Source organism: Gasterosteus aculeatus, chromosome 2, assembly GCF_964276395.1.
Source record: "Gasterosteus aculeatus chromosome 2, fGasAcu3.hap1.1, whole genome shotgun sequence".
NCBI classification, from domain to species: domain Eukaryota; kingdom Metazoa; phylum Chordata; class Actinopteri; order Perciformes; family Gasterosteidae; genus Gasterosteus; species Gasterosteus aculeatus.
In genome coordinates this window covers 10,802,077-10,827,247 of record NC_135689.1, presented here as the reverse complement: position 1 = coordinate 10,827,247, position 25,171 = coordinate 10,802,077, and the positions used below count along the sequence as shown (strand labels likewise).

The window sequence follows — 25,171 nt, the reverse complement described above, 5'->3', positions numbered from 1 at the left end:
CAATGGACACTTCTGCATCGGACAGCAGTATCGGTCTAAAGTTGCTGTCACGTTGCCTGTGTAGTCGGTCGGTGGTGCGCGCGGCTCTGCATGCCCTAATAAGGAGCAGTTTCTGACGTTTCTGCATGCAATTCCAGCGACGCGAGGACGCGCGTTCGGGGATGCGCAACTTTAGACCGCAGCTGAGAACACTTTGGCGGAAATCTTATTCAAAAGGTTTGAGAATGAGGCCCGGTGTGTTTCTGAATATTTTACTATTGTATTTTGGAGAAAAACAGGGAAACAAATGGGGGAAGTCTCCGACATTGACAACCACTGGTTTCAACGAGGAAGTCACGTGCTCGTCACCGGGAGAGGTCACTGGGGTGGAAGTTGCAAACCCCCTTTCCATGGCAAATGAAACAAAAGCACTCCGATTGCATCCACCGCGAGGAGGAACCACCCCCACATTTAAGTATTGTTTTAGAACAATTACAGACATGACATGTGTTTTTTTAATGCACCTAACAGACCAACACATGCTAATGTGGGTTCCTTAAACACTATATAAAAATAATATCATATATTACATATTTTCTTATTTATATATTAAATTCAAACCACCGCAGGGCAGCCTGCTGGCAGGATAAGAAGTGCGCTGAAGTTGGAGAGAGATGGACAGATTACAACTCGATAACAACGAGGCGCGGTCGCACCCGCGCAGCTCGCGGGACCCGGAACGCCCATGAACGCGCACGCGGTGTCACAGACAGTCAGACAACCGGAACAGTTGACTTGAAGGCACTGGGGATATATATAGAGAGAGATCCTACACGGTAAGTCCAGCAGTAAGAAACATCTCCTTTGTGGGCTGTCACGTTGGATCAGTGCTTCCGTCGCCTGGATGGTTTTGATGGGATCTCTTTGGCCACGGTTTTTTTTTTGTTGTTGTTCAGGGGTCGTTAGTGGTCGCACGTGTAACCATAGATCATTTAACAAATATATTCGACATAATTATAAAATGTGTGACTAGACCCACGACGATATATCTCTTCCAGGCAGTTTGAATGCATTTACCTGCGATGGCCTCCGTTTTGTGATTGTGTGATATTTGTGGATAAGCAACTATTCATGAGATGTTTGTATGTAGTTTGTGTTGTCTACATATGTAGCTCCTCTCCAGTAACACTAAGGTAAACAAAGCAAACCTCGTGGTGATATTTGATGTTGTTTTGCATCACTGCCAAGTGTGCAAATAGTTTGTTTGGAATCCAAATTAAAATGCATGCAACGTGAGGCCGAGCTCCTAAAGCATGAAAAACACTGCATGCAACACAAAGCAAAAACTTAAGTGATTGCTTTGTGTTGCATTTGTCAAAGTACTGTTATTAAAAGAAGCCTCAACACATCGGCACATCTGTAAGGAAAACTACATAGGGCGGCTGCGGCGGGAGCGTGTTGGACGTCACGGTTATGATACAATGCAGCTCTGGTGACTTCTGCCATTGTTGATGATGCCTCAGGACGCTGTGTGTTGCTCTGTGATGCTGCACGTATATGGGACTGGGAGAACAGGAGCCTTGAAATACAGTTGTTCCTTCTACAAGATCCGCTGAACACTTCAAATCAGCTTTAAATGATCATTACCATCGAGCCGGTGCACCAGTAGGAGGAAACTGATTTTAGTTTTTCTTCTTTTTTTGATTTTAGTTTCAGCGCTCCAAACAGACCAGAGGTACTGGCCCGTAAACAAAGCTTTAGTTAGTTTCGCTACACAGTGGATAAATGCAGGTGGAAAACAACGATTCCTAACGGACGCAAGCAAGCCCAGTGAGGTTTCAGTGAGTTACTATGTACGGTTTTGTCCACAGCGGCCTTGAGTTTGACACCTTGGACTATAGAGGAACAGATAAAAATGTGGGACTCAGCCGTGTTATAAGAGCTTACGTGATTGCAGAAGTTGAACAGACAAAACAACTAAAATAAAAATTTGATCAGGGCCGAATGGTTTTGACAAAAACAGGAAGATGAAAAAAAGTTGCTCTTTCAACTTGCATGAGAAAATAGGAAGAATTTTGAATCCCAGTTGCAACATAACTCTGTTTGGTCCTCCCACTCTGTACCAACGCAAATCCTGTTCCACCTGTCCCATGCGAGCTTGTCACATACTTTTACTTTGCCAAAGCTCACAGATTCATAGTTCATGGGAGTTCTAATTAAAACCCAGTTAAAATAATAAAAACGGTTAGTGAAGTTAATAAAACACACCATGGTTGATAACTACGTACATTTGGAATGAAAACCGTCTGTCTGTGAAAATATGGTAAGAAAACAAAACTTGGGGTCATGCAGATGTGCTCTAGTGCTTCGTCAATCTCGCACATTCTTCCTTTTTCATTCAAATGTGTGGCTTATTTTATTTTAGCATCTTCACTCTGCTTTGAAGGCATTACAGAGCTTCTGCTTGGTCTTCCAGCTAAATGTATTTCAGTCTTCAGTCAAAAAAGTGACACTGAATTTGCAATCTCAAAACTATCAGCGGTTCTTCACTGCAGACCACAAAACTGCAGATGCAGCCCCGACATTCTCTGACACACATCCGGTTCCTCTATCCTGTGACGTTTGCCTTTCTGATATTTCCTTTCATGTTCATTCTAGATGCGTGCCTCCTACAAGAAGTGCTTCGGACTGCTTTTGATCAGTGGACTCCTGCTATCCCTGTTCTTTGCCTGGAGCCCTGGGACCATTTCAAGGGTTGACATACGGCCAAGACTGGGGGGTCAAATACAGAAACTCCTCGAAGAGAGAATAGAAGACGTCATTAGTGGCTATCATGACGTTTCCCATACAAAGGATGATGTGGCACGGTTAGTTATACGTCAGCATGTATACATTTAGTTCTGAATTCTCATTATCATTAAATACTCTGTACCATTTTTTTTCTGACAGTCGTTTGCCTCAAAATACATGCATGTGTCTGGCTGATGAGGAGACCTTACGCCTGCCATTCTCCAATCTGCTGTTCCCACGTGTGTGGGCCCACAACATTGGTCTTGACTTCTTAGGGTCCCACCCCGACCCCAGTGGTGTGAAGCGTCACAGAGATCAGGAGTACAACAAATTTCAGATGAGGTAAAGTTCAAATGATTAACCATATAACAGTGAATTAGTAAAATATTACTGTCTCACGCAGAGAATCAGTAAAATATTACTGTGTAACGCAGTAAATAAGTAAAATATTACTTTATAACGCAGTGAATAAGTAACATATTACCTCTTATAACGCAGTAAATCAGTAACTCAGTATCCTTCTGTTTTAGAAGGCTGTGCGAGGTGCACAATTAATTGTAATTTAATGACAGGGCTGCGCAGCAACGGAAAGATTGTTGTCCAAAATTGCAACATAAGGAATCAGACACACAAAAGAACAACTACGTGTCGCGATGGAGGGTGGAGCTGCGGTCTCGCAACCTGAGGAAAGAAACTGCTCTGAAGTTTGGTGGCAAAGCAGCTGACACTTCCTTATCTCTTGCGGGATGGGAGCCAGTTGAACAACTTGTGGGTGGGGTGTGTATTGTCCCTCCATGACGGGGTCGTCGTGGCGCAGGGGTTAGAAAAGGTGTGCTGGGAAGCACGAGGTTGGTGGTTCGAGTCCAGGCTGCCTCATGTTCCATGTTGAAGTGTCCCTGAGCAAGACACCTAACCCCTAAATGCTCCCCGGGCAAAAATGTGAAAAAAGCCATGGGTTTAAAGTGTAATGTAAGTCACTTTGGATAAAAGCGTCTGCTAAATGACATGTAATGTAAAAAATGTAATGTCCATTGGGCCCAAAATCGCTGATTGGCTATAGCAGTCGTCTACATACGACGTGAATAGGTTGTGAGCTCAGCACCCAAACCCCGGGGAGTTCCAGGCCGGAGCGGAGGAGGTGTGGCGTTAATTCCAAACTGCCGTGTTGCAACAAGCTAAATTATCTCAGGGGTGACGTGCTTTACATGGGCAGGGTTGTTGGCTTGACTGTTGGCTCGATCATCAGTCTGGCTGTTCGCGCTGGCGCTCTCTCTGGGTATTATGTGGCCCGAGGGATCTGCAGGGTTTTATGTAGCGTTCACGTGTATTGTAAACAGACTGCATGACAGATGATTTTCTGTATTGGTTGAGTTGATTATTTTTTATTTTGATGTCAATATCAGTGAACACAACCCCAATGTGCCAGAGCCCAAAAAGAATTTGCCCATGGCTCTTTTATCTTCCAACAATCCGGAATGCAAACTTATTCAATATATAATTGTGTGAAGAAAACTTTTCCTCAGATTTACAGGTCATATGAAATCTAATTTAATGGCCATTAAAATTCACAAACTTAACACATGAGTTACCATACAACAACTTTGCAATCTTTCTTCTCAGGTCCTACAGTCCTGCAGATGTGCTTATTGTAGCTGAGGCCAAGAGTCCTCTTCAGTATCCCACGCAGGGCTTGGAGGTGCGACCCCTCAAAACGATCATCATTCCAGGTACCATTGCACTTTGCATTTGTTCAAAGCGTGTACATTGCATCCACTTTTGGTTTGTTAGTGAGTTTGCTTCACCATATATTACTCCCTGGAAGTTTTCAGTAGTAATTGCTTTATTCTCATAGGTTTGGGTCTTAAAGAAGAAGCAATGTCCATCTACAAGGTAACTTCTTTACTTTGCGGGTTTCATTGGGGTTCTCACTTATTTTTTCTGTCCAAATATTAAGCTCCTTTTTTTTACCCAAACCTCTGCATTTGGTGCACAGGTTTATTTGACAGCAACATTGGGGACTTTTGATGTTGCTGCTACGGTGGAAGGGGTCTCTGTTAAAGGAGAAGGAGAGAAGCACATGACACTTTCCAGTCCTCTTCTCTCCGCGCTAAACAGACAGCTGAAGTTTGTCACTTATACAAACACTGTTTTTCATCCCAAGACAGCCGATACAGGTAATGGATTGTGTCCTGATATTAAACATAGAATATTATGTTAACCCATCCTAATGGTCTGAAGTAATACTCAACGCTTTTAATCAAGTATTAATCAATCAAAAGACCTCATGGTAAGGAGGTACAGAAGTACTACGTTCTATATTCCAGTGGAATAAGTCAAACGTTTGAACACACCTCCTCATTCAATTGGATGGTCTCTTTATCCCAATTCCTATCTGCAGTTCAGTTTAATACTGATGTTCACCGGTCCTTTTTCACCATTAAAGTTGGACATGGAACGGTACCTAAACTTTACAACTCTGGATATCAAAGAGGTTCGTGAGCAGTAATGTCTTTGTCACATTTGTGTTCTTCTTTTCTCCAATTCAAAGTATTAAAATGTGTCATAGTAATGTTTTTATTGTGTCTGTTTTATTGTTTTCCCATTCAGAGTACAATATCAGTGCTCTTGTTACCATCGCCACCAAGACCTTTCTGCGATATGACAAACTCCAAGACCTCATTGACAGCATTCGGCAATATTATCCTACAGTTACCATAGTGATAGCAGATGATAATGAACACCCACAGCCAGTGACTGGCCCTCACATTGACCATTACATCATGCCATTTGGAAAGGTAAAGAAGCTTTACTATGTCTCTACGGAGCGTTTGGGATTGTTGTTCTGTGGTGACCGACCTTCGTCTACTACATACAGGGTTGGTTTGCAGGAAGAAACCTGGCAGTGTCGCAAGTGACAACCAAGTATGTGCTCTGGGTGGATGATGACTTCCTCTTTACTGCAAACACCAAGGTGGAGACCATGGTAGACATCTTAGAAAAGACCACGCTGGATCTGGTGAGCTGCACACTGAGAGATCGGTCAATGTGTCTGGATGTTATCTGATGTTTTTTTTGATGGGGACTGCATATTACATTATGCATTGATATTAACTTGTTATATCTGGTGAAAATATCTTTACATAATTAAATTAATTGCTCTTACGAAATCAATTTACCGTGGCTGTCGCAGGACTTTAATGTCAATGATTTACAAAAGTATGTCATTCCACAGGCTACCTATCTGTCTAGTGTTAGAGAAATCATAATAATACGTACAAAAAAATCACCATGGACACCGAGATTATCTGCACCCTGACGCACAAATCCCCTTGACCATCAGAGCACAATGTTTGCTTAAACAGAATATCTGTCCTAGTGGACAGCTCCTGGCAACTGCGCTCAAGGTCAAGGTAACATCCAACTAGACAAAACATACACAATTTCCCAACAATCCTCTGCTTCATGCACTCGTCCTCTCAGTCGAGACCAGAGGTCTTCAACAGGGCTTTTTTTCCCCCACAAAATTCAATGTCTTCAGAACCAGAATTATATTTATTGTCTTTAAATACATATTAACATGAATCCAACATATTGTAGCGAATGGATAAATTGATGGAGAAGCTCCATCACAGCTCACTCACAGCTCCTTTCATGCAAATACGACAGCAGCTAAAGACAACGAAGCTCAAATATAAAAGATGGCGGACCAAACCCCGTAGAATAGGGTCCCTGCTACATCAGTTTAGGGGTCCTTGGCCTGAGAAACGTTGAAGACCCCTAGTCTAGACCGCAATTTCACACCAACAGGCACAATGACCACAGAAATCCAGGACCATGTAGAAATCCCCGTTGGGTTATTAAGGGCGACTGGGTATGTGGGAGGGTTAGCGGTTCAATCCCAGGCCCGGCTAACCCGCATGTCGATGTGTCAAGACTCTTAATCCAACATTGCTGCAACATTCTGTAGCTGCGATCACAGTGCGTGAATGTTAGTTACTGATGGGAAGGTGGCACTGTGTATGGTAGCTCCTGTCATCAATGTATGAATGGGTGTGAATGGGTGAATGATGTCATGTAGTGTTAAAGCGCTGATTGGTCAGAAGACTAGAAAAGTGCTATACAAGTACCATTCCCATTAGCAAATTATACAAACTTTCAGCTGTTTACAATTAACAAAGTGGACAAGAACATTTGAAATAGTTCAATGAAACTAATATCACCACGGTTTTCATCCAAATTCAAAACAAAATGCTACTTTCAATCACTAGTGCAGTCTCAAAAGGATTCAACCCCTTCATTACAAGCACCTTCAGAACTTAGTAGAACATCCTTTTGAAATTATTCAACCCCCTGTCTCATGTGCTAATCAAGTGAACTGAACCAAGCAAGGGCTTCATTAGTTCAGGTGTGCTTGAGAAAGGACACACGGATACCTGGACTGGCCAGGGAAAAGTTAAGTGCATAGTAGAAATATGACATATTGAGTAAGTCAAAAGAATTGTCTAAAAATATCTGAGATGTTTGCCAGGAAAAGGATACAAAAAGATATCAAGAGCCCGGAATGTACCTAGAGATACAGTTGGAAGCATAGTTTGCAAGTTCAATCGCTGATTGGCTATAGCAGTCGTCTACATACGACGTGAATAGGTTGTGGGCTCAGCACCCAAACCCCGGGGAGTTCCAGGCCGGAGCGGAGGAGGTGTGGCGTTAATTCCAAACTGCCGTGTTGCAACAAGCTAAATTATCTCAGGGGTGACGTGCTTTACATGGGCAGGGTTGTTGGCTTGACTGTTGGCTCGATCATCAGTCTGGCTGTTCGCGCTGGCGCTCTCTCTGGGTATTAGAGAAACCTCATGTGGCCCGAGGGATCTGCAGGGTTTTATGTAGCATTCACGTGTATTGTAAACAGACTGCATGTCTGTGATGATTTTCTGTATTGGTTGAGTTGATTATTTTTTATTTTGATGTCAATATCAGTGAACACAACCCCAATGTGCCAGAGCCCAAAAAGAATTTGCCCATGGCTCTTTTATCTTCCAACAATCCGGAATGCAAACTTATTCAATATATAATTGTGTGAAGAAAACTTTTCCTCAGATTTACAGGTCATATGGTGGTCCATAACCCTCGGGTGACAAAAACCAAAACCCCCAAAACGCCGTCTGCGTCGTTGGACCTTCCAACAGTCCCGAGCATACCTCAAAGCCGCCGTGGCTCGGTTTCAGAAGAACGAATGGGAGATTTCAGAGTGGCCTTCACAGTCTCCTCACTTGAAACCCATTAAAAAATATCTCTGTTGGGATTTGAGGAAGGTTGTTGCAAAACGCACACCAAAGAATATTACTGGGCTGGAGGCCATTGCCCATAACCAATGGCTAAAAAGACTTAATATTAGTTTAATTGGACTTCTTAAACAGTTATTCTCTGAAACTGCATATTTTGCCATTAACCCAATGTGCAATGGGGGTTGAATCATTTTGATTGCAACTGTAGGTGGTCTAGATCCTTAAATCCCTGCACTAATATGAAATCACAGGGAGTACAGTGTGAATCATTTCTACAGCCATGCAGTTGCACAGATCTCAGATGAGGACTTTTGGCTTATTTTGGTGCTTTCCATGACATAAACTTGTATTAATTCATCCTACCTGCATCTTTCTCCGGATCGTCATGTTTTCAACTGGCTTTTACTTTGCTTCATGTTACGTCGCAGGCATTAACTCACGCGTGTGTCTTCAGACATTTCTGTCACGTCTTCACGAATTCTTTTGCTGTCCTGAACAACCTCAGGTTGGTGGCGCAGTGAGAGAGGTGACGGGCTACACTGCAACTTATCGCCACATCATTTCGGTGGAAGACGGGGGAGAGGAGGGCGACTGTTTACACATCAGAGACGGCTACCACCACGTCATCGAGGGATTTCCCAACTGCGTGGTAGCGGACGCCGTCATCAACTTCTTCCTAGGGAGGACGGACAAGGTGCAGCAGGCGGGGTTCAACCCCCGCCTGGCCCGGCACGGTCATCTAGGTGAGTCCGTCTGTGACGTCGCCTGTCGAATCTATTGACAGGTTTGCCACAGCTATTTGCTCTGCAGCTGTGATAACGAGGCTGACCGGCTTTGGAAAAAGAAACAAAACCAAGGGAAGTTCAGTGACGGATCAAAACCAAATGTTTTTTTTGTTACTGCAGAGTTTTTCATCGACGCGCTGGGTTCCCTCCACGTTGGCTCCTGTAGTGACGTGGTTGTAGGCCACGCATCAAAGATCATTCTACCCTGGAGCAAAACCGACTCCCAAAAGTCGTATGACAAATTCCGCTATTCGTCTTCCCCTGCTGATAATGACGTTCATAAGGAAGACTTCTACTTCAAGAACCGATTCAAGTGCATGACCAGTGATTGAAACTTGTAGCGACATAAATAGTTTTTCAGGTAAAGCGAAGACTTTGTGTGGACTTGCTTTTTTTCTATGAACCGATTGGCAGGAGGAGTACCTGCAACCGAATTCCCCTTCACAGCATGCACAAGTATCCCACCGTCTGCCTTAAAAACTATGACTGAACCGTCTAACAAACTGCCGTTCTGTACATCATACCACCCGTTAAAAAGTTAGTTAACCTCAGAGACGACAGTGTGAGGAGCGTTCCTGTTCCTGCATGTATGAATGTCTGGGTTGTTGTATTTTTTTATAAATAATGTGACAAAAGAATGCTGTTGTTGAGCTAACACCATGTGTATAAAGTTAATTGGCAACAGCTCAACACATGTTATGTTACTCAAATACTTATGCTTTTTAATCATATTTATTGTTTACCAATTTAAAAGGTGTTACTCGGGTAATGTATGTTTATAACATGTGAATGTAATGTGAAACTATTTGTGCACTTTGCGCGGTCTTTTTTTACACGTATACGGCAATGTCTTGCTGTGCAAGTAAACGGAATATAAACTACACTGTTGAACAATATTTTGTGTTATTTAACGTTGGATATGCTTCATTGTCAAGGGTTAAAGTTGCGGCCCTGGTCCGTTGATCTTCATTTTACCTCAAGTTGTTTTAATTGGGCAGATAATCTGGTTGTCCGGAAACATTGTCCATCAACTTTGGTGTCATGTTCCGCTTTATCTGGGAAGTCAAAATGGAACATGGCGCCTCTAAAGATGAAACCTTTTATCCCTTTGCTTGTTTTCCTTTGTAAATTCAATTGTATTCTTCGAAAAATTTAAATTAAAATCCCTTTTGCCCAATACATTAACGTTGCAGAATGTAATGTTAATGCAATATGAAAATAATTTTAGTGTCTGAACCTTAAAATTATAGCATGTGTCATTAATTCATTTGCCAAATTGTCCTTCCTGACAAGTTACGTTTACTCATAAAATACATATTTTTTCTGTTTAGTTGAAAGTAGAAAGTACTATTTTCAACGTCCACAAATAATTAAGGATTTTTACATTATGGTTTTGGTACTTTTTCTCAAGTAATGAATGAGTTGCGGAGTTGCAGGTAATACAATTTTAATCTGATGGTGAGATGTGCACATGTGTTTGATTCCAATCGGGATGTACTGTAATAGAAGTTAATAAACTTGTCGTTAAAGGTTTTATTGCTATAGTGACAGCTGTAACTCCCCTGTTTCACCACAAGATGGAAACAAAAGATCAGATAATGATGCCACAGAAAATGAATGATTTTCTATTTGCTTTCTGAGGACTCCGACGTTGTTATCATTAAATGTAACATATTACTACCTACATATCGCCCGAAGTTGGCTGGGATGGACTCCAGCCCCCCCGCGACCCTGTGTGCAGGATAAGCGGTTTGACAAAGGATGGATGGATGGATTACTACCTACAGTAGTTCTATCAGAATAAGTACAAGCAGTACTCGCATTTTCATATTAAAACAGACCAGATGGTTGGACCGGACTATGCTTACCAGTACATCTTGCTGTTTTCTGCTGTTTCTGTATTAATTGCATTAATAACACAATAGAAATTGCCTATTTGATCCTTTTATAGATATTATTCTACTATTTTCTTTGGTGTATTTGTAAGTTGTTGGTTGGGGGGAACTATGAGTGGGTATTAACAACTGTGAATATGTACATGATACCTGTAAGTAAGTTTTTAATATAGTAAATCAAAGCTTTGTCATTCAATGAAGTGACCTTCCTGGATGAGTTGGCTAAACTACTTTTTGAATATGTTTGTGTACAGTTAGTAAATCTGCCGGTATAATCTGGCTTAGAAAACATTTGGCCAGAGACTTGTGTACCATGTTTTAATTGAAGTGGACTACTTCCTCCCAATTAGTGAAACACTCCTTGAGCTTTAAAGGGAAAACCCAAAGGGTACAGTGTCTAGAGGCCTCTTTGAAATATGCACTGGAAAAAAATTAATAACTTGGCCATCTAACATCAAGCAAGGAAATGGTTAGGTTTTTTTTCCCTTTCTCATCGTGGTTTTGAACTCAAACTGCATACAGTCTTCTCAGGTCAAAGTAACAGGATTATCACGAATAGCATTGGAGAAAACCTTCAACTGGACGGCATGTGAGAGCATGTCTGTGTGCTAAGACATTGCTTCCAATCAGGGTGATGGCATCTACGGCTCCTGGCAACACAGACACTATCTTGCTCATCTTTAAGAAGGTTTTGTCAGACACGTTTTTATAATATGAAAATCTCTCTTCCCGTAGAAAGTGGCGGACGGACTGGATCCAAACGTTTTGTCTAATGCGACTTCAAGTTTAGAGGAAAATGTACACAAACTGACACCAGTGCAGCTTGCGTGATGTGAGGTAAATAAAACCAACATTCTGCACATCGATGAGCTGCGGTGCTAATTCTTCCAGCATGCCGCCCTGGTGAAATTGAAATCCTTTCTCTTTTGAATAATGCATTTTTGTCTCAGTGAGGACACACAAGTCTACTGTACCTCAGCAAACACAAAGACTCCTCTTATTCTCACATCAAAATATAGCAGAGTCACGTGCTTCACATTCCACACTGTGTTTTCCCCTCAAATGTATTCACACACACACCACAGCAACCAAAGTACTGATGCAGGAAACTAACCCAATTTAATATGTTCCGTTATGAATCACCCAAAAGTCGTTTTAGGAGATACAGTATATTTATGGTCAAAACAGCCACTGGATGGCACAGTTGCTGAGAAATACAAAAGTAATTTCATAATACAGACTTTGTGCAGTTTCTGGAGTTTAAAAAGATGACATTTTAAGGCATAGTGAGTTGGAATTCACTTTACATGGTTGCATAGCACATATAAATACCTTATTTAGTAGTAGTACTAGTTAGTATTAAAGAAACTATTCAGTGCACTTTATATTGATCAGTTTGGCAACAGCAAACAGAAACTAAATAAATATCACTGTGCTAATGTTCCAGCATATACAACAACAAAAGACAAAAAAACATCTGTCATATACAGTTTTGTAGTCATTAAGACAAAAAAATAATTGTTCTTTCTTTCTTTTTACACTAGATAGGAGAGTGGTTTCTTTCTGCCTGATGTCCCCTTCCCTCTGATTAAAGTGTACCAGAGGAGAGTCTGATACATGTCAGGACAACTGGGGACACTATAATATAACACTTACTGTAATTCATGATGTGCTACAACAAGCTACTGTTTCTTTAAAACACTGGTATATAGTGGAGCGCCGCTATACAGCCGACAGACTCTGTCTCTACTCAAAGTATAACGACCATTTGACCTCTTCCGCCTTCCCAGTCCGAGACGCTTGTTTGATGGGAGCATGACCGGTCGCTGTCCTCCTGGCTCACACCCAGACAGTCGTGGTGTTCTCTGGAGATTTTTCCTACGGACGAAAGAAGTTGCTTTCTCTTAGGACAATCCAAGTAAACGGAGGGTCCTTTGAATGTTGGGTTTTCCAGCTTACCTTCTGTTGTTGAATATACATCACTGCATCATGAACGGTAACGAAAATATGCTGAGGGTTCATGTAGGTCATTAGACCACTTGATGTTAGGATCTTTAAGACACTCTCTGCATAGAAATCATGAATGGAGTCAATTGTGGATCAGTGAATGTAATATAAACATAGAATATCATGAGAAAATAAATCACTAAATCACAAGCCTCACCATTGCAGTTCGCCAAATACACATGAACTCCAACTTTCTGGCACTCAGAACAAATCTGCAAAAAAAGCCAAAAGAAATCACTGTGTTGTCCACACAGAGACATGGAGAAAATCCTCCCGTGAAGTGAAGTTTGAAGCGTGACGCTTTGCTTCGGTAGACTTACCTGTGTGAAGAGTCTCGCTCCAGCGACATCAACAAATGTCACACTGCTGCAATCAATTAGCACGGCCTCCACCTCACTCTTAGATTTCTCTGCAGAACAGAAAAAAGGTGATCAAATGAAAAGCTTAAAAGGATCTGTAGCAAAACATGTAAATAGCTCAATATGAAAAATGCCATTAGTAGTAGATAAAGTACTGTTTTAGGTGTTTATATTCATAATCTGTAGCTTTTAGTTTCGTTTTTGTCTGCTCTTGTTATTTACCAGATTGAAAGAAGTAATTTTCTGAAGAAAACGATGTATTCGCAATTCCTCTTTCCTGAACAACAATGGAGGGAGAAAAAGAGATAAGACACTGAAATCCCTTTTTCCGGTGAGAAATTCACATTTTTCATAATGCAGCTGATTGTGAGTCGTTCTAGTAGTCGTACCACAGTGCTGACGGTGGCCTCTCTCTCCCGTTTCTCCAGCGCTTTTCTGGCTTTCTCCCAGCTGCGGATCTTCTCTGGCGTCAGGCCCAGCAGCCGGCTCATCTCCTCCCTGAAGAAGCTACGGTTGCCGTAGTAAATCGGGCCGTTGTAAGTCAGGATCTTCACTCCGGGTATCTCGTAGCACTGAAAGGAACAAACAGGAATTGTCCCAACTTCGTTCGTGGATTGGCTGCATCACCTCTAGTATAACGATCGCAATCATGAGCTATGATTTTATGTATATATAAACCACAAAATAAACATTTAACAGCAAGAGCGTCCTCTCACCTTGTTGTGCTTCTCCACCGGTCTGTAGATCTCCGTATTGCTGGCCCGACCGAGCACTGAACAACCAGCCCTGTTGAACCATCAGTCAGCAGCTTTAGTTGACCACATTATAACGTTCGACATACATAGCTTGACAAGTAAAAAGGATCCTCTGATTATCGGAGATAATTCTGAGTTGTCCTGATCAATTATAATTTGTTTTTTTATTTGATCATTTCTATTAAACATATTTTTACATACATCTTGCTGCAGGTAAGTGGGATCTTCAGTCTATTTCAACATCTCACATATCGGCTGTATTTTGTACAAATGTACCTTTGCGTGCGGCAGATGACGGTCATCATGGAGAATACCACTCCGATAGCCAGGCCAAGGTCGACGTTGAGGACCACTACGGAGAGCCAGGTCACCACCCAAACCATCTACACCAGAATAACGTGTAAGTGAAAATAACATTCCTGCGTGTGCAACCTCTGCTATATAAGCTCATGGTGGAATGCCTTGATGGATAGTTGTTCTCTATTTCCAAATTAAAACCGAAATATGTTTCTGAGGGCACATCATATTTTACTCCAGATGAGGTGAATTAAGGATGTCTTTTAATTGCTTTATGAAAAAAGGCCCACAGCCTGGAAAGATACCAATAAAGCCAATTAGCTTTGCATCACGGGTAAATTGCTGAACTAATGGTAACCATTGGGATCTAATGAATTATCTTCCTTTCAGCCTGTTGTGCTTTATTCTAATGCTTGGAGACGAATTTGTGGAATACTTATACCGTTGTACTTGTCTATTGCCTTACAAAGTCAATCTTGCTGATTCTCCACAGATCCGGTAAGTCCTGAAACTGAAGGAACATCTGCCTGAGGCTGGTGACGTTGATGCATGCCAAGACTGCCTGAGGGGAGCGAGATGAAGAACGAGACGAGTAAACTTTCCTTCTGTTTTCCTCTCATTCTTGTTGCAGACACACACATATTAAACTCACCTTTGGTAGGTAGTAGAACAGCGGCCCAATCAGAAGCAGAACAATCAAAACCACCAGACTTGTGAACAAGCCGGAGAGCTGCAGGAACACACAAACGCACACCTCATTCGTTATTGAAAATCCCAGAAGCGTTGCTTCTTATTCCTGCGTCTCACAATATGGAAGATCAGCATGAAAGAAAATCCCTAAACAATTTACTCTAATTCATTTCATTCATTCATGTTCACTTTACTTGTGATTTTGTATTTATTTGATTCTATTCAATGTTTTGTACCATCTGGACCTCGAGTCTGAAAAGAAAGTTTGATTCATTCATTCATTTCAACTGAATTCAAGTGGATTAATACTTTCAAATACATAAAAGAATAGTTTATAAAATGAGAAGCAGTGTCTGGTATTTTGGTTCTGATTGTGACGACTGCTGTTCTCAAAGCATCAGCAAATCAGTAACTTCAAACTATTTAGGTGTTTTCATTTAGTTTCCTTGGTTTGAACCTTCTGCTGATTTTATTTTACAGATTGCAACTTTATTTTTATAAAGTGGCTCATAAATGTGACGCGCGGAACCCAATGGACATGGCGCACAGTACCTGCGTGTATCCTCCAGCACTCTCAAGTATATTAGTGGTGGCGAGAGTGGCTGAGCTGGGGAAGCACGTGAAAAAAGAGGACACCGTGTTGGAGATGCCGTGAGCCAGGAGCTCCTGAAATAAAGCACAGGTTCCATCAAAAAAGGGTTACAGATATTGGTGGAAATACTTCAACAAAAAGCCGGAAAAATCTGCCGCTCACCTGGTTGGGTTGTATGGAATATCCATGTTTATCGGCATAGATCATTGCCAGAGAGACAGACACGGCGTAACCGACAAACGTTATCGCCACCGTGTCCCCGGCAATGTCGGGGAAAGTGCTCAAGTTGGGCATCCGTGGCCTCGGGAATCTGACCACAGGAGAATAAAATGTCAAAGCACTAAAAGCTACTGAGCTCAACGTTTTGAGGTCTAATTTTTTTGCAAAACAAAAGGTTAAAAAGTTTACCCAGCTGGGATGTGGCCCACTATCTCGATGTCATAGGTGGAGTCCAGCGAGGAGGCGTAGGCCACACAAGTAGCAATAATCACCTGCGGAATGAAGTATAACCCATCACTTATAACCTGTTCATTACATCGTGAATAGCAAATGGACCCTTTGCGTTCACAAGTACAGTTTACCAACCGTGAGGATCTCCACGGGTATGGGTGTACGCAGGTGCTGCTTGTAACGCATGTTGACCTCCTTGACCGGTACGAGAACAGCCAAACAGAACAGCGAGATCAGCAGCTCAGCCGTGTTGGTGTGAGACAGGTTCTCCATCACGGACGCTAAAGTCTGAACAGAGAGCAGGGGAGCCTTGAGCAAAAAAAACCCATGGCTGATCAGACCCTCGAGAAATGCTGCCCACCTACCTTGAAGAGGGCGAAAGTCCCTGTGTGGCGAGGGAGCCGCAGGCCCAGCATGCTTTGCAGCTGTGAGACGGTAACATGGAAGGCAGCGGCGCTGGTGAAAGCCTTGACAATTGGCTCTGACAGATAGGTGGAGAGGAAGCCCAGCTGGAGACCAAACATACAGAGCTGGGGCACAAGAGATTAACACGAGCTGTGTTCATAAAAAGACTCGTCTGCCATCAAAAGTTGTATTTTTTTTTTATTCATTTGGTGTAAAATCCATGTCCGTTTTACCATAATGATTCCCGAGAGGAGCGCTACAGCAGACGCGACTCCAATCCTCTGGGCCTCAAAGTCGGCCGCTTCAGGCGAACTCGAGTTCATCTCCAGAGGAGTGGGAACCAGCTGCTCCACCACAGAACCGGTCATCAGACTCACCACAGCGAAGGTACCTGAAAACAGGCCGCGTGTCTCGGTGGAAGTGGAAAGCTAAAGATAATGGAACCCTGTGGATTAATGAATATGCACTGTATCATACAGGAGGTCTTACCTGTGGACACATGGCGACCTGTGCCAAAGAACATGTAAAGCACCACGGGGAAGAAAGAGGTGTAAAGGCCAAATATCGGTGCTACAGATGTGAGTAAGGCAAAAGCCATGCCTGTTTAGGGGAAGAAAATCAAAAACTGACTTTAGAAGTGAACACATTCTTTTTAATACAAAAAACTCTCTACTTTATATAGGTTAATATGCAGTATTTATATTTGAAGTAATTTAAGTACTGAAACATAATGTATAACACAGACTTTGTGTACTATCTCCCGGGATCATGTATATTTTGCTGTAACACGTGTTCTAACCTTGCTCATGTTCTTTGGATAATTAGCAACAATGTAATCATAAAATAACAGCTGTCTTCTCTCAAAATATATCATCATTTATTATCAAGGTGCGATCGTTATAATAAAACCCGGGCTTGGTTTACTCTAAATGAAATGATCCACTAAATATGCTGTAAAGACAAAAGCTCACCTTGCGGGATGTGCAGGATGCCCACCGTCAGGCCCCCTATGGTGTCTCCCAGCATCCATTTCTTTAGCCTGTACCTGGGCAGCCAGTCAAAGATGGGGGCTCTCTGCCTCAACAGGTGAAGGCAGGCTCGCTTTGAACACCTGCACCTGCCGGCGAACCTTTCCCGCAGCCGCAGGCTCCCACTCGCGGAATCCTCGGAGCCGTACGCCTGTTTGAAGCGGTCCTCCGTGTAGACGTCCCGGTACACGACCACCGAGTCGCTCATGTTGTCCCTCCGCGAAGGTGAGCGCCGGTAGTTCACCGCGCGAGCTCCGCGGCGGGGTCGCTAAAGGGCTGTTTGCAATACATTTATAAAGGATTCCGCGCTGACCTCCACGGCCATTTGGGCTTTCCGGTCGGACTCCCCTCAGCCAATGACCGCAGCTTAAAACTCTGCCTTTTTTTTTTTTTGTTGGTGTTGAACAACTTTTTTTCCCTCATCTTTGCCTCAGATATCACAAAGGTGCGCTCGTTCAGAGGTTCCTTTTTCCTCTGGGTCCTACTGCTGGAAACTTTTTTCTTCTTTTTTTTTTAATACAGAAAATAGAAAGTCAGACATAACTGACCTTCCTTCACTCACAACCCCTCCCTCCACACACACACACACACACACACACACACACACACACACACACACACACACACACACACACACACACACACACACACACACACACACTATTCTTTGCACTATCCTGCCCAGCGTCCTCCTGAGAGCTACACAGGAGGTACAAGCTCAGAGGCACAATTAAGTCTTTCAATGTATACCACTGTGAAACGCCTAACGAGATCAAGGTCCCATTGTTGGCGGAGGTGAGGTGTAACCTCAGACCATATCTGTTAGCGAGGAGTTCATTTCCGAGAAGGATGGATGTCTGTAATGGCCGGCCGTTTAAACCGTGTAGCCACCGGGAAAAAAGGGTCTGTCACCAATGGGACCCCCCTGTGAAACTCAATCACACACGGCCGCCTGGTTCACGGATCAAACCGCACATGGACTGCGTGATGAGTGACATGTTGTTCTTTGTCGGACGGGGGTGAATGGAATATAAATACAAGATGGAAACAGGATGTCTCCTGGCGATAATATATCAATTAGCAAAATATAACTTTACTTCTAGAAAAGGAAATTACAGCCTCAAGACACATTATATAAAATATATATAAAACAGAAGGAAAATCTCCTCCGGTGCTAGCTCAGTGTTCTGTGGGTGAACCTCTTTCTTTGTCGTGGGGCTACGTGAGAAAGTGCAGGCAATGCCAGCGTATTGTCTCGTTTTCATGCTAAGGACAACACCCAAGGATTTGGGCTGGAATGGGCCCTGACGGAAAGTTCAAAGTCATTAAAAATGTACCATGCGCTACAATTTACATCAACGATGACAAAGCATTAGTTTAGACTTTGTGTCGCTGCTTCTGCCTTGTTGTTTGCAGAGAAAATGTGGAAATCCAGTGTGGAAACATAAACACAAGAATATGGTGTATTTACTGAGATTGCAAACCCAACAAGTCTGATCAATTATTCCCAAAACAGCAGAGGTACTATTCACCATCGTCCCTTGTTATAAAATATAAAATATTTGGAAAAGCTATTTTTTTTCACCCCTATGTTAAAGCTTTAAAGCCACGGTAATGTTTGCATCTCCCCATCTCCGTTTCCACAGGAGCTAAATCACCCAATCACCTCGCTTCACATGCAGATGTTCCCCACAACCTACCCGTCATACACAAGTTGCAAATGTAAAAAGGTATAATATGCAGAATTTCCCCTCGAAAACACAACAATGAATGGACTAAAATGACCCCACTCTATCCCCATTTCTATCCATAGCCCTGATGTCAGGCCCTTGAGCCCCTACAAAGTGGTGGTATTTGAGAACCTCTGACTTGTTGGCTGTGGGTTGTGTTTTTATGTCCCCAGGTGGCCCCTGCTCCACACCTCTTTCTCTGCTGCGTGCAGCTTGTGCTAATAACGCCGTGTCAGTCCGGCCCAGCGGTCTATTTACGAGCTTTACCTGACACGTTGTTGGGAACTGGGCAGGTGGCGTGAAGCTATTTTTGTTGTTTGTTTTCTTTGTTTGACCAAAGGAGAGGTCATTTGTTCTTGGGGAGATAGAAGCAAACAATATGTTTTCATTAAAGAAGACAAACTAAAAATATATTAAACTCTGGCAAGCTTGGATCATAACTGAGTTATGATAATGATAAAAATTGATAATGGTTTATTTTAATCTGATGGATATGAAGTCATTTCTAATTTAACGCCTCATCATCCCAGAAGAAGCCATTAGGAGCAGGAGGTCTTTGCAATCCCACATGCAGCAACAAAGGTAGAGTCAGGTCAAGTGATTTAATCCTGTTAAATGCCATTTCTTTCCAATGACCAGTATTTATTCTAAATTTAACAAATGAAAAAAAAGGCCAACGGTGACAGAAAATGCTGTTATTCCATGTCGGAGTTCCAGTGTCATATTCCTAAAATGTGTGTGTCTCTGGTGAAGACGAGATGTAGTGATAGAAGGGACTGACTTCCTACAAATGCCTGGAATGTGGGCCATTGTGTTGATCAGCTCCAGAGGATTTATGAACATACAGACGGCGTGGTGTGTCTGCGGTCTGTTTAAACAAGATATTTATCAGTGGTAAAAGGAACAATGCGTTGAATAGAAAAGGATATGGAGCGTTTAACCCCCAACTAGACAAAACCCCTCTGCTCCGTCATAACACGGTCAGTTTATGTATTTAAATATGGAAAATGAGAATATCGGAGTTGCACACAGGGACACAAAGTGCAGCCTGGAAACAAAACGTGTAGATTGTAATTGTGACAGTAGATCAATTCAAGCTTTTAAATGTGTAATATAAGAGGAGCTATATTCATCGGTTGTTACTCTGTATCACGTCCTGTTCCATTTTCAAAAGTGTTCTAAGTGTCCTTAAAGTATCTTTAAGCAGCATTTTCCTGGAAAACAAGGATTCATTCCCGACTCATTGGAAGCATCGTGAGGCTAGTTTTGTCTGGCAGAGCTCATGATCCCACTCTGCTTGTTGCATTAGCATTAATCATATTATAAAAAATATTTCCCGTGTGTCCTGATCTTGCAGTCTTTCTATTATTCGGGCCCAGGGAGAGGCTCCAGACTATAGTTCCTGCTATTGTTCTTAATCTGCTTTATGGGATTGTTGTTGTTGCGACCCCCCCCCCCCCCCCTCTCATGTCAGCCTGGTTTGGATACCAGGCTGACCGCCGGCGGCCGCTCCGCTCCTCGAGTCCCTGTCTCCCATCCTTTTCCGTTTGCCTCTCCTCTCCATCTATTAGCGCCTCATCTCGGGTTTTCCAGGTATTTGCATTGTTTTCCCTGACGAATTCTTCCTGCTGGCTCATGGATTTGTCGTTGTTTGTCACTCACTGTGAACAACGTTTCTGCAGAGGTTAAGAGCCGAGCACGAGCTAAGAATTGCTCTCGCGGCCCTTTGATGTGTGTGAAGTGTTGAAGGGTGATTTTTTTTAACGGCAGCTTGTCGGGCTCTATTATACAGGCAATACAATAATCAAACAAATATCGCATTGTTAAGACAATTTCAAACACAATTTTCCTAGCTTAATCTTTTGTTCACAGCCACACCAGTAATGTGCCATGTCTTGATTTCCCAGAGCAACACTTAAACATCTTATTACTTTATTTGAAGATCTTTTAAAAACTTTCCATCGCATGCTCACATCAAAGATTCTCGCACATCCTGCTTGTGAAGCGGGGAGGCTTCACTGTTTCTTTTCTGGCACCGTCCCGTCCAGAGTCCAGTAGGTTTGGGCGTTATAGTTTCTGATTTCCTGTTCACTCTTCTGTGAAGCCTTTCAAAAAGCAATTCAATGTCAGCCTGTCACTCGTCTGAAGAGAGCAAAAGGTGAGACCTGGATTCCTATCAGAGCTTCCTTTTCCTTGCTGAAGGTCTCTGTCCGAATGTCCGAATGCGGTGCCGCGCAAGGGACAAAAGAAAGCTCTCGCTTGTGTTTTGTCACGGTTGCCCCTTATGCTGACGTACACCAACTACACCAACAACATCAACAACTACTCGCCTTTGCTCCGTGGTCTTTTTCACTCACTTCCAGAACAACAGTTAGATTTAATCAACGATGCAGCGGAGCTGTTCTGACCCGCAGAGGGCCGGGGTTATGAGACGTGTCACTTCCTCGCTCATGCCAAAGCATTGTGGAGCTCAAGTACACAACGGCGACACAACCTTGAACCAAATTGTAAGACCGGCTGCTGCACTGTCTGCGTCACCGGAACACTTCTGTCCAGACTACATTCACTTTCAGCCCGTACAACGTGAACGCCAAGGAAGAAACCGCATTTCCTTGTGTTGTCTTTGAGGTTCTCGGGAAAACTGTACATTCCTTAGAACTGACTGTATAAAATTGCGATTGCAAAAGCTGTAAGAGAAGCAAATGTTGAGACTGTGAAATGCATCATGGTGTATGAAGGGTTTGGGATTTTGATCCACTGTAGTGACTCTAGTATTCAGTCCTGTGCGTGAGACTCTGATGGAGTGCGTCCTTAAGAATCACCGGTGCAGCGAGGTTCACCTCACAAGAGTTCACGGCAGGTATATTGTGCTCATCGTCCAAAAATGTTGACTAAACAACTTTTAGTATTTGAATTTGTGTGACACAATCTGAGGTCTACGCCTCAGTACTGAAGGGGTTTATCTGCTTCAATTTAAGCTTTGAATGCTCGCATGCACACTTAAAGAGGGACTGATTCGCTTAATTGCTTTAGATCTGAAAGCCTGTTCAACCCACCATCCAATAAGAATTGCAGGAAGATTGACTACATATATATAAATGTATTTGTCTTAATCATTTTGACTTTGAGGCCTTAACGGTTTATTGTTCCGGACTTCAGCTGCTTGCTGCTGGAAGATGAGCATATCATTGGCTCATGACATTACATGATCTTGTGGGGTTACAAATTACATTTTAGAGGCTGGCACTTACTTTTCTCACTAAATAGCAGCGAGCACTTCTCATTTTCTGTGTGAAAATACTTTTCTCACTTGAGTACAAGTATCTCACACGCGCACAAAACAGACATGGATTGCGGAAGGTATAATTCTTGCTAAAACACTTGAATTTCCATTAAAGGCTTAAAGAACAGTAACCTGTTGGCGTTTCGCTCACACTCATCAACAGTTTTTTATGTAATTCCTATGGTCACATTTACCATTCAGCAATATTCCATCTCTGGATCACCCGGCCGTTGGCGTTAGAGCTCTATGTGGTGGTTCACAGGACTGCGGCATCACCAGGCATCCTAAACAGCACGTGCCAGCCTGAAACAGCAGGGTGGAGGGCAGGGAGACGTGCACCCACAACTGTACTGGAGGCCACTGCCAGACTACCTTCCTGCCACAACGCGCCAGAAAGAAGGGATTTGCATTGTTGCATTGTGCTATTAAGATCCACTGCACAAAAAGTAAATAGTGGATAAAGAAATGGTGGATGCAATGTTAGGCGGTAGGAATTTATATGTTACCCCTTGAGAAGTCTTAATACTCTTTTGGCGTCCCTTCGTTATCTTAAGCCAGTGTCCCGGGCAGAAAGTTCAAACTGTCAGAGCTGAGGTAGAACAAATAGTATGTTGCAATAATCTCAGCTGATTAGAAAGATTGTTGAAAGATTTTAGTTCTAATGCATCTAATTGTTAGCCATGTGCTCATAAAATGGCGGGCGAGCCTCATGATAAAACAAAAAAAAAATGACCCCGGGTTATATCATCCTTGAACACAGTGAACCTGAGTAGCTATGACAACGGATTCTGCTCCGACATCGATTCAAAGTGAAACCCTGAAACATCTTTTATGCCGCTATTCTTCATTTTCATTTCCCTCCCCATCACCTTTACCTTGCACCCGGCCATGCTTATTCAGCATCAACCCCCCCTCTCCCCCTCTCCCATGGCACCAGCTGGGTGGCCACCAGCTTCTCATTTCCTCTCACGCTCTCCAGCGATTCAGCGGTGGCGTGCTCCGTCAGGGCTGAGCGGACCTCGGGGAGTCCACCAGAAGCTCGGCAGTCACCGCCGCTTCCTGCTCGTTTTAAGAGAGCCCTCAGAATGGGGAGCCATTGTCCTGGCTGTTATCTGATGGCCCCACTCAACAGAAGACAAAGCAAAGGGCCTGCCTCCCCATCCCCCGACCCCACCTCACAGGCTATGTTAAGGCCCTACTCATTTCTTTTTTTGGATTATTTTGGTATTTTTTTTATTTGAGGCATGTCAATAGCTCAAAAAAAGAGCTCCGCAAATACGCAACACAAAGACAAAGCACATAGACTGCGAGATCCCTCCAACGTGGTCTAAGTAGTGACGTGGAGGAACTTTTATACCATACATTTATACCGACGAGGTCTGTGGTCTGATTGACTTATTCCTGTGACTAGACGAGCAAAAGAATGCCGTATAAAAACTATTAAAAGAATGATTATTCTGCTTTCAGTCATGTCAGATGTATTATGATTACACATGACACAACAGGCTCAGAAGGGTACATAAGAAACAATTAAATGAAATAAGATTTAAAAGCTGGACATCAAACTGTGTTGCATTGACGTTGTACGATGACGTACAGATCCATCTTAATTATTGATCTAACAAGGTAGACTGTTTTTGTATAAAAACACCATGAAAAAAATCATAATCATAAATCATCTTTGTTGGTTTCCATAGTTTGTTTTGCAGCAGACTTAGCCAGTGTTTTGCCCTATATAATGCCTGCCCATTTTGTAATTAAGAGACCAGTCAGTGTTACCTTGACCTGCTAACACATTTTATTATATAGATGATTTAGACTAAACATCGACCAGGCAAATGCAACTGTCTACTTATTGACTAATACATACTCTTTGCAACCGGAGGAGAAGAATGAAGCAAAATACAGGCTGGTGTGGTGGTGGGGACGGGGGGGGGATGTAAAATACTCAATATGGAAGCAGTGTCCTCTTGTGGAGGGAAGCGGTCAAAGAAAACGCACAACATTTTTTTTGTCCCCATAAACCCAGTGCGGGCCGTGTCTCATTTAGCAGATTTTTCTTTTTTTCTCTGCCATTTTCTCTCTTCTAAGTGAGACTCTGCCCTCCCACACACACACACACACACACACAGGCAAAGGGTTCCTATAGAGACACCATTGTGTGTGCACTATCAAAGGGAGATTTGTTGAAGGAGCTTTGCTGTGCTGTGATATCACCCACATCAGTCAGGGCTGCCCGGGCAGATGCCTGCGACTGGGGGGGTGAGGGAGGGAGCTCGACTCACCTGCTCCGATTTCACAGACCTCTGACCTGAGTTCAGAGACTGTAAAAGCGAAGAGGAAGGTATCACAACTAGCAGAAGTCCGAGTTCCGCTGACTTTTAGCATATTATGAGAGATCAAACTCCTTCCTTAAAATCCACATGTGAGATTTGAAAGGTTTGCCTTAGAATGGGACGTGATCCGGAATCGTCCCATAATAGAAAGTAATCAGTATCCTTCAGTTACTTTGTCAACAGCTCTCTCTAGTGGGGAGGTATCAAACTGTATGCTAACGTGAAACAGATCGTGTCATGCATTGTGTGGAACTCGGAGAGGAGTGCATACAGATTACACATGTGCAAAGTGAAGCAATGATATTCTCTTTGAGTTATTTTACTGCAGAGAGGTGAGATTATGCACAAACGTGTTGCTGCAATATCCGAGGCAAGAAAACCAATGAAAAGTAATGCAGTCATTTCAGCTTCACCAGAACAACAATCTTTGTTCTAACAAGCAGCAGAAGGGAACGTTGCAGATCAAGTCACTGCTGGACAGACATTTAACTTTACAATATTAGCA

The 25,171-nt window shown here is 42.9% G+C and overlaps 2 protein-coding genes and 1 long non-coding RNA gene across 9 annotated transcripts; 1 reads left to right on the top strand and 2 right to left on the bottom strand.

Annotated features, from left to right (window-relative positions):
- Positions 1-97: 97 nt before the first annotated feature.
- b4galnt1a (beta-1,4-N-acetyl-galactosaminyl transferase 1a) lies at positions 98-10,025 on the top strand. Of its 7 annotated transcripts, XM_078091945.1 has the most exons (12): positions 103-454; positions 609-815; positions 2,638-2,846; positions 2,929-3,111; positions 4,390-4,496; positions 4,622-4,659; positions 4,763-4,943; positions 5,168-5,260; positions 5,377-5,564; positions 5,645-5,785; positions 8,560-8,797; positions 8,960-10,025. In XM_078091945.1, exons 3-12 carry the CDS (start codon positions 2,638-2,640, stop codon positions 9,169-9,171), a joined length of 1,590 nt encoding a protein of 529 aa, XP_077948071.1. In that variant the 5' UTR covers positions 103-454; positions 609-815; the 3' UTR covers positions 9,172-10,025. The 7 variants fall into 7 exon arrangements, with proteins under 7 accessions (XP_040048859.2, XP_077948071.1, XP_040048861.2 ...); XM_040192925.2 differs by having other exon boundaries at positions 98-815; XM_040192927.2 differs by lacking the exon at positions 609-815 and having other exon boundaries at positions 105-216.
- Positions 8,962-11,312, bottom strand: LOC144388925 (uncharacterized). Its single transcript, XR_013453183.1, has 2 exons — positions 10,621-11,312; positions 8,962-10,520 (listed from the first exon to the last, which is right to left on the bottom strand). It is a non-coding gene; the product is annotated as an uncharacterized LOC144388925 (long non-coding RNA).
- Positions 11,313-12,258: 946 nt separating this feature from the next.
- Positions 12,259-17,758, bottom strand: slc26a10 (solute carrier family 26 member 10). The gene is made up of 18 exons (XM_040192915.2): positions 17,261-17,758; positions 16,779-16,889; positions 16,523-16,680; positions 16,250-16,414; positions 16,020-16,172; positions 15,843-15,925; positions 15,597-15,744; positions 15,395-15,508; positions 14,805-14,882; positions 14,619-14,714; positions 14,132-14,238; positions 13,817-13,886; positions 13,490-13,672; positions 13,323-13,377; positions 13,062-13,150; positions 12,899-12,953; positions 12,694-12,800; positions 12,259-12,612 (listed from the first exon to the last, which is right to left on the bottom strand). The coding sequence occupies exons 1-18, from the start codon at positions 17,523-17,525 to the stop codon at positions 12,574-12,576; spliced, it is 2,076 nt and encodes a 691-aa protein (XP_040048849.2). The 5' UTR covers positions 17,526-17,758; the 3' UTR covers positions 12,259-12,573.
- Positions 17,759-25,171: the final 7,413 nt, after the last annotated feature.

Bases quoted from the DNA above. Each gene is read 5' to 3' on its own strand.
- b4galnt1a (XM_078091933.1), top strand. The intron at 4,660-4,762 runs GTAACTTCTTTA...TTTGGTGCACAG, and splicing joins AAGCAATGTCCATCTACAAG to GTTTATTTGACAGCAACATT. The intron at 8,798-8,959 runs GTGAGTCCGTCT...TTGTTACTGCAG, and splicing joins GGCCCGGCACGGTCATCTAG to AGTTTTTCATCGACGCGCTG.
- slc26a10 (XM_040192915.2), bottom strand. From the start codon at position 17,525: ATGAGCGACTCGGTGGTCGTGTACCGGGACGTCTACACGGAGGACCGC. The intron at 15,509-15,596 runs GTGAGCGGCAGA...GCTTTATTTCAG, and splicing joins ATTCCATACAACCCAACCAG to GAGCTCCTGGCTCACGGCAT. The intron at 12,801-12,898 runs GTGAGGCTTGTG...ATTTCTATGCAG, and splicing joins GTATTTGGCGAACTGCAATG to AGAGTGTCTTAAAGATCCTA.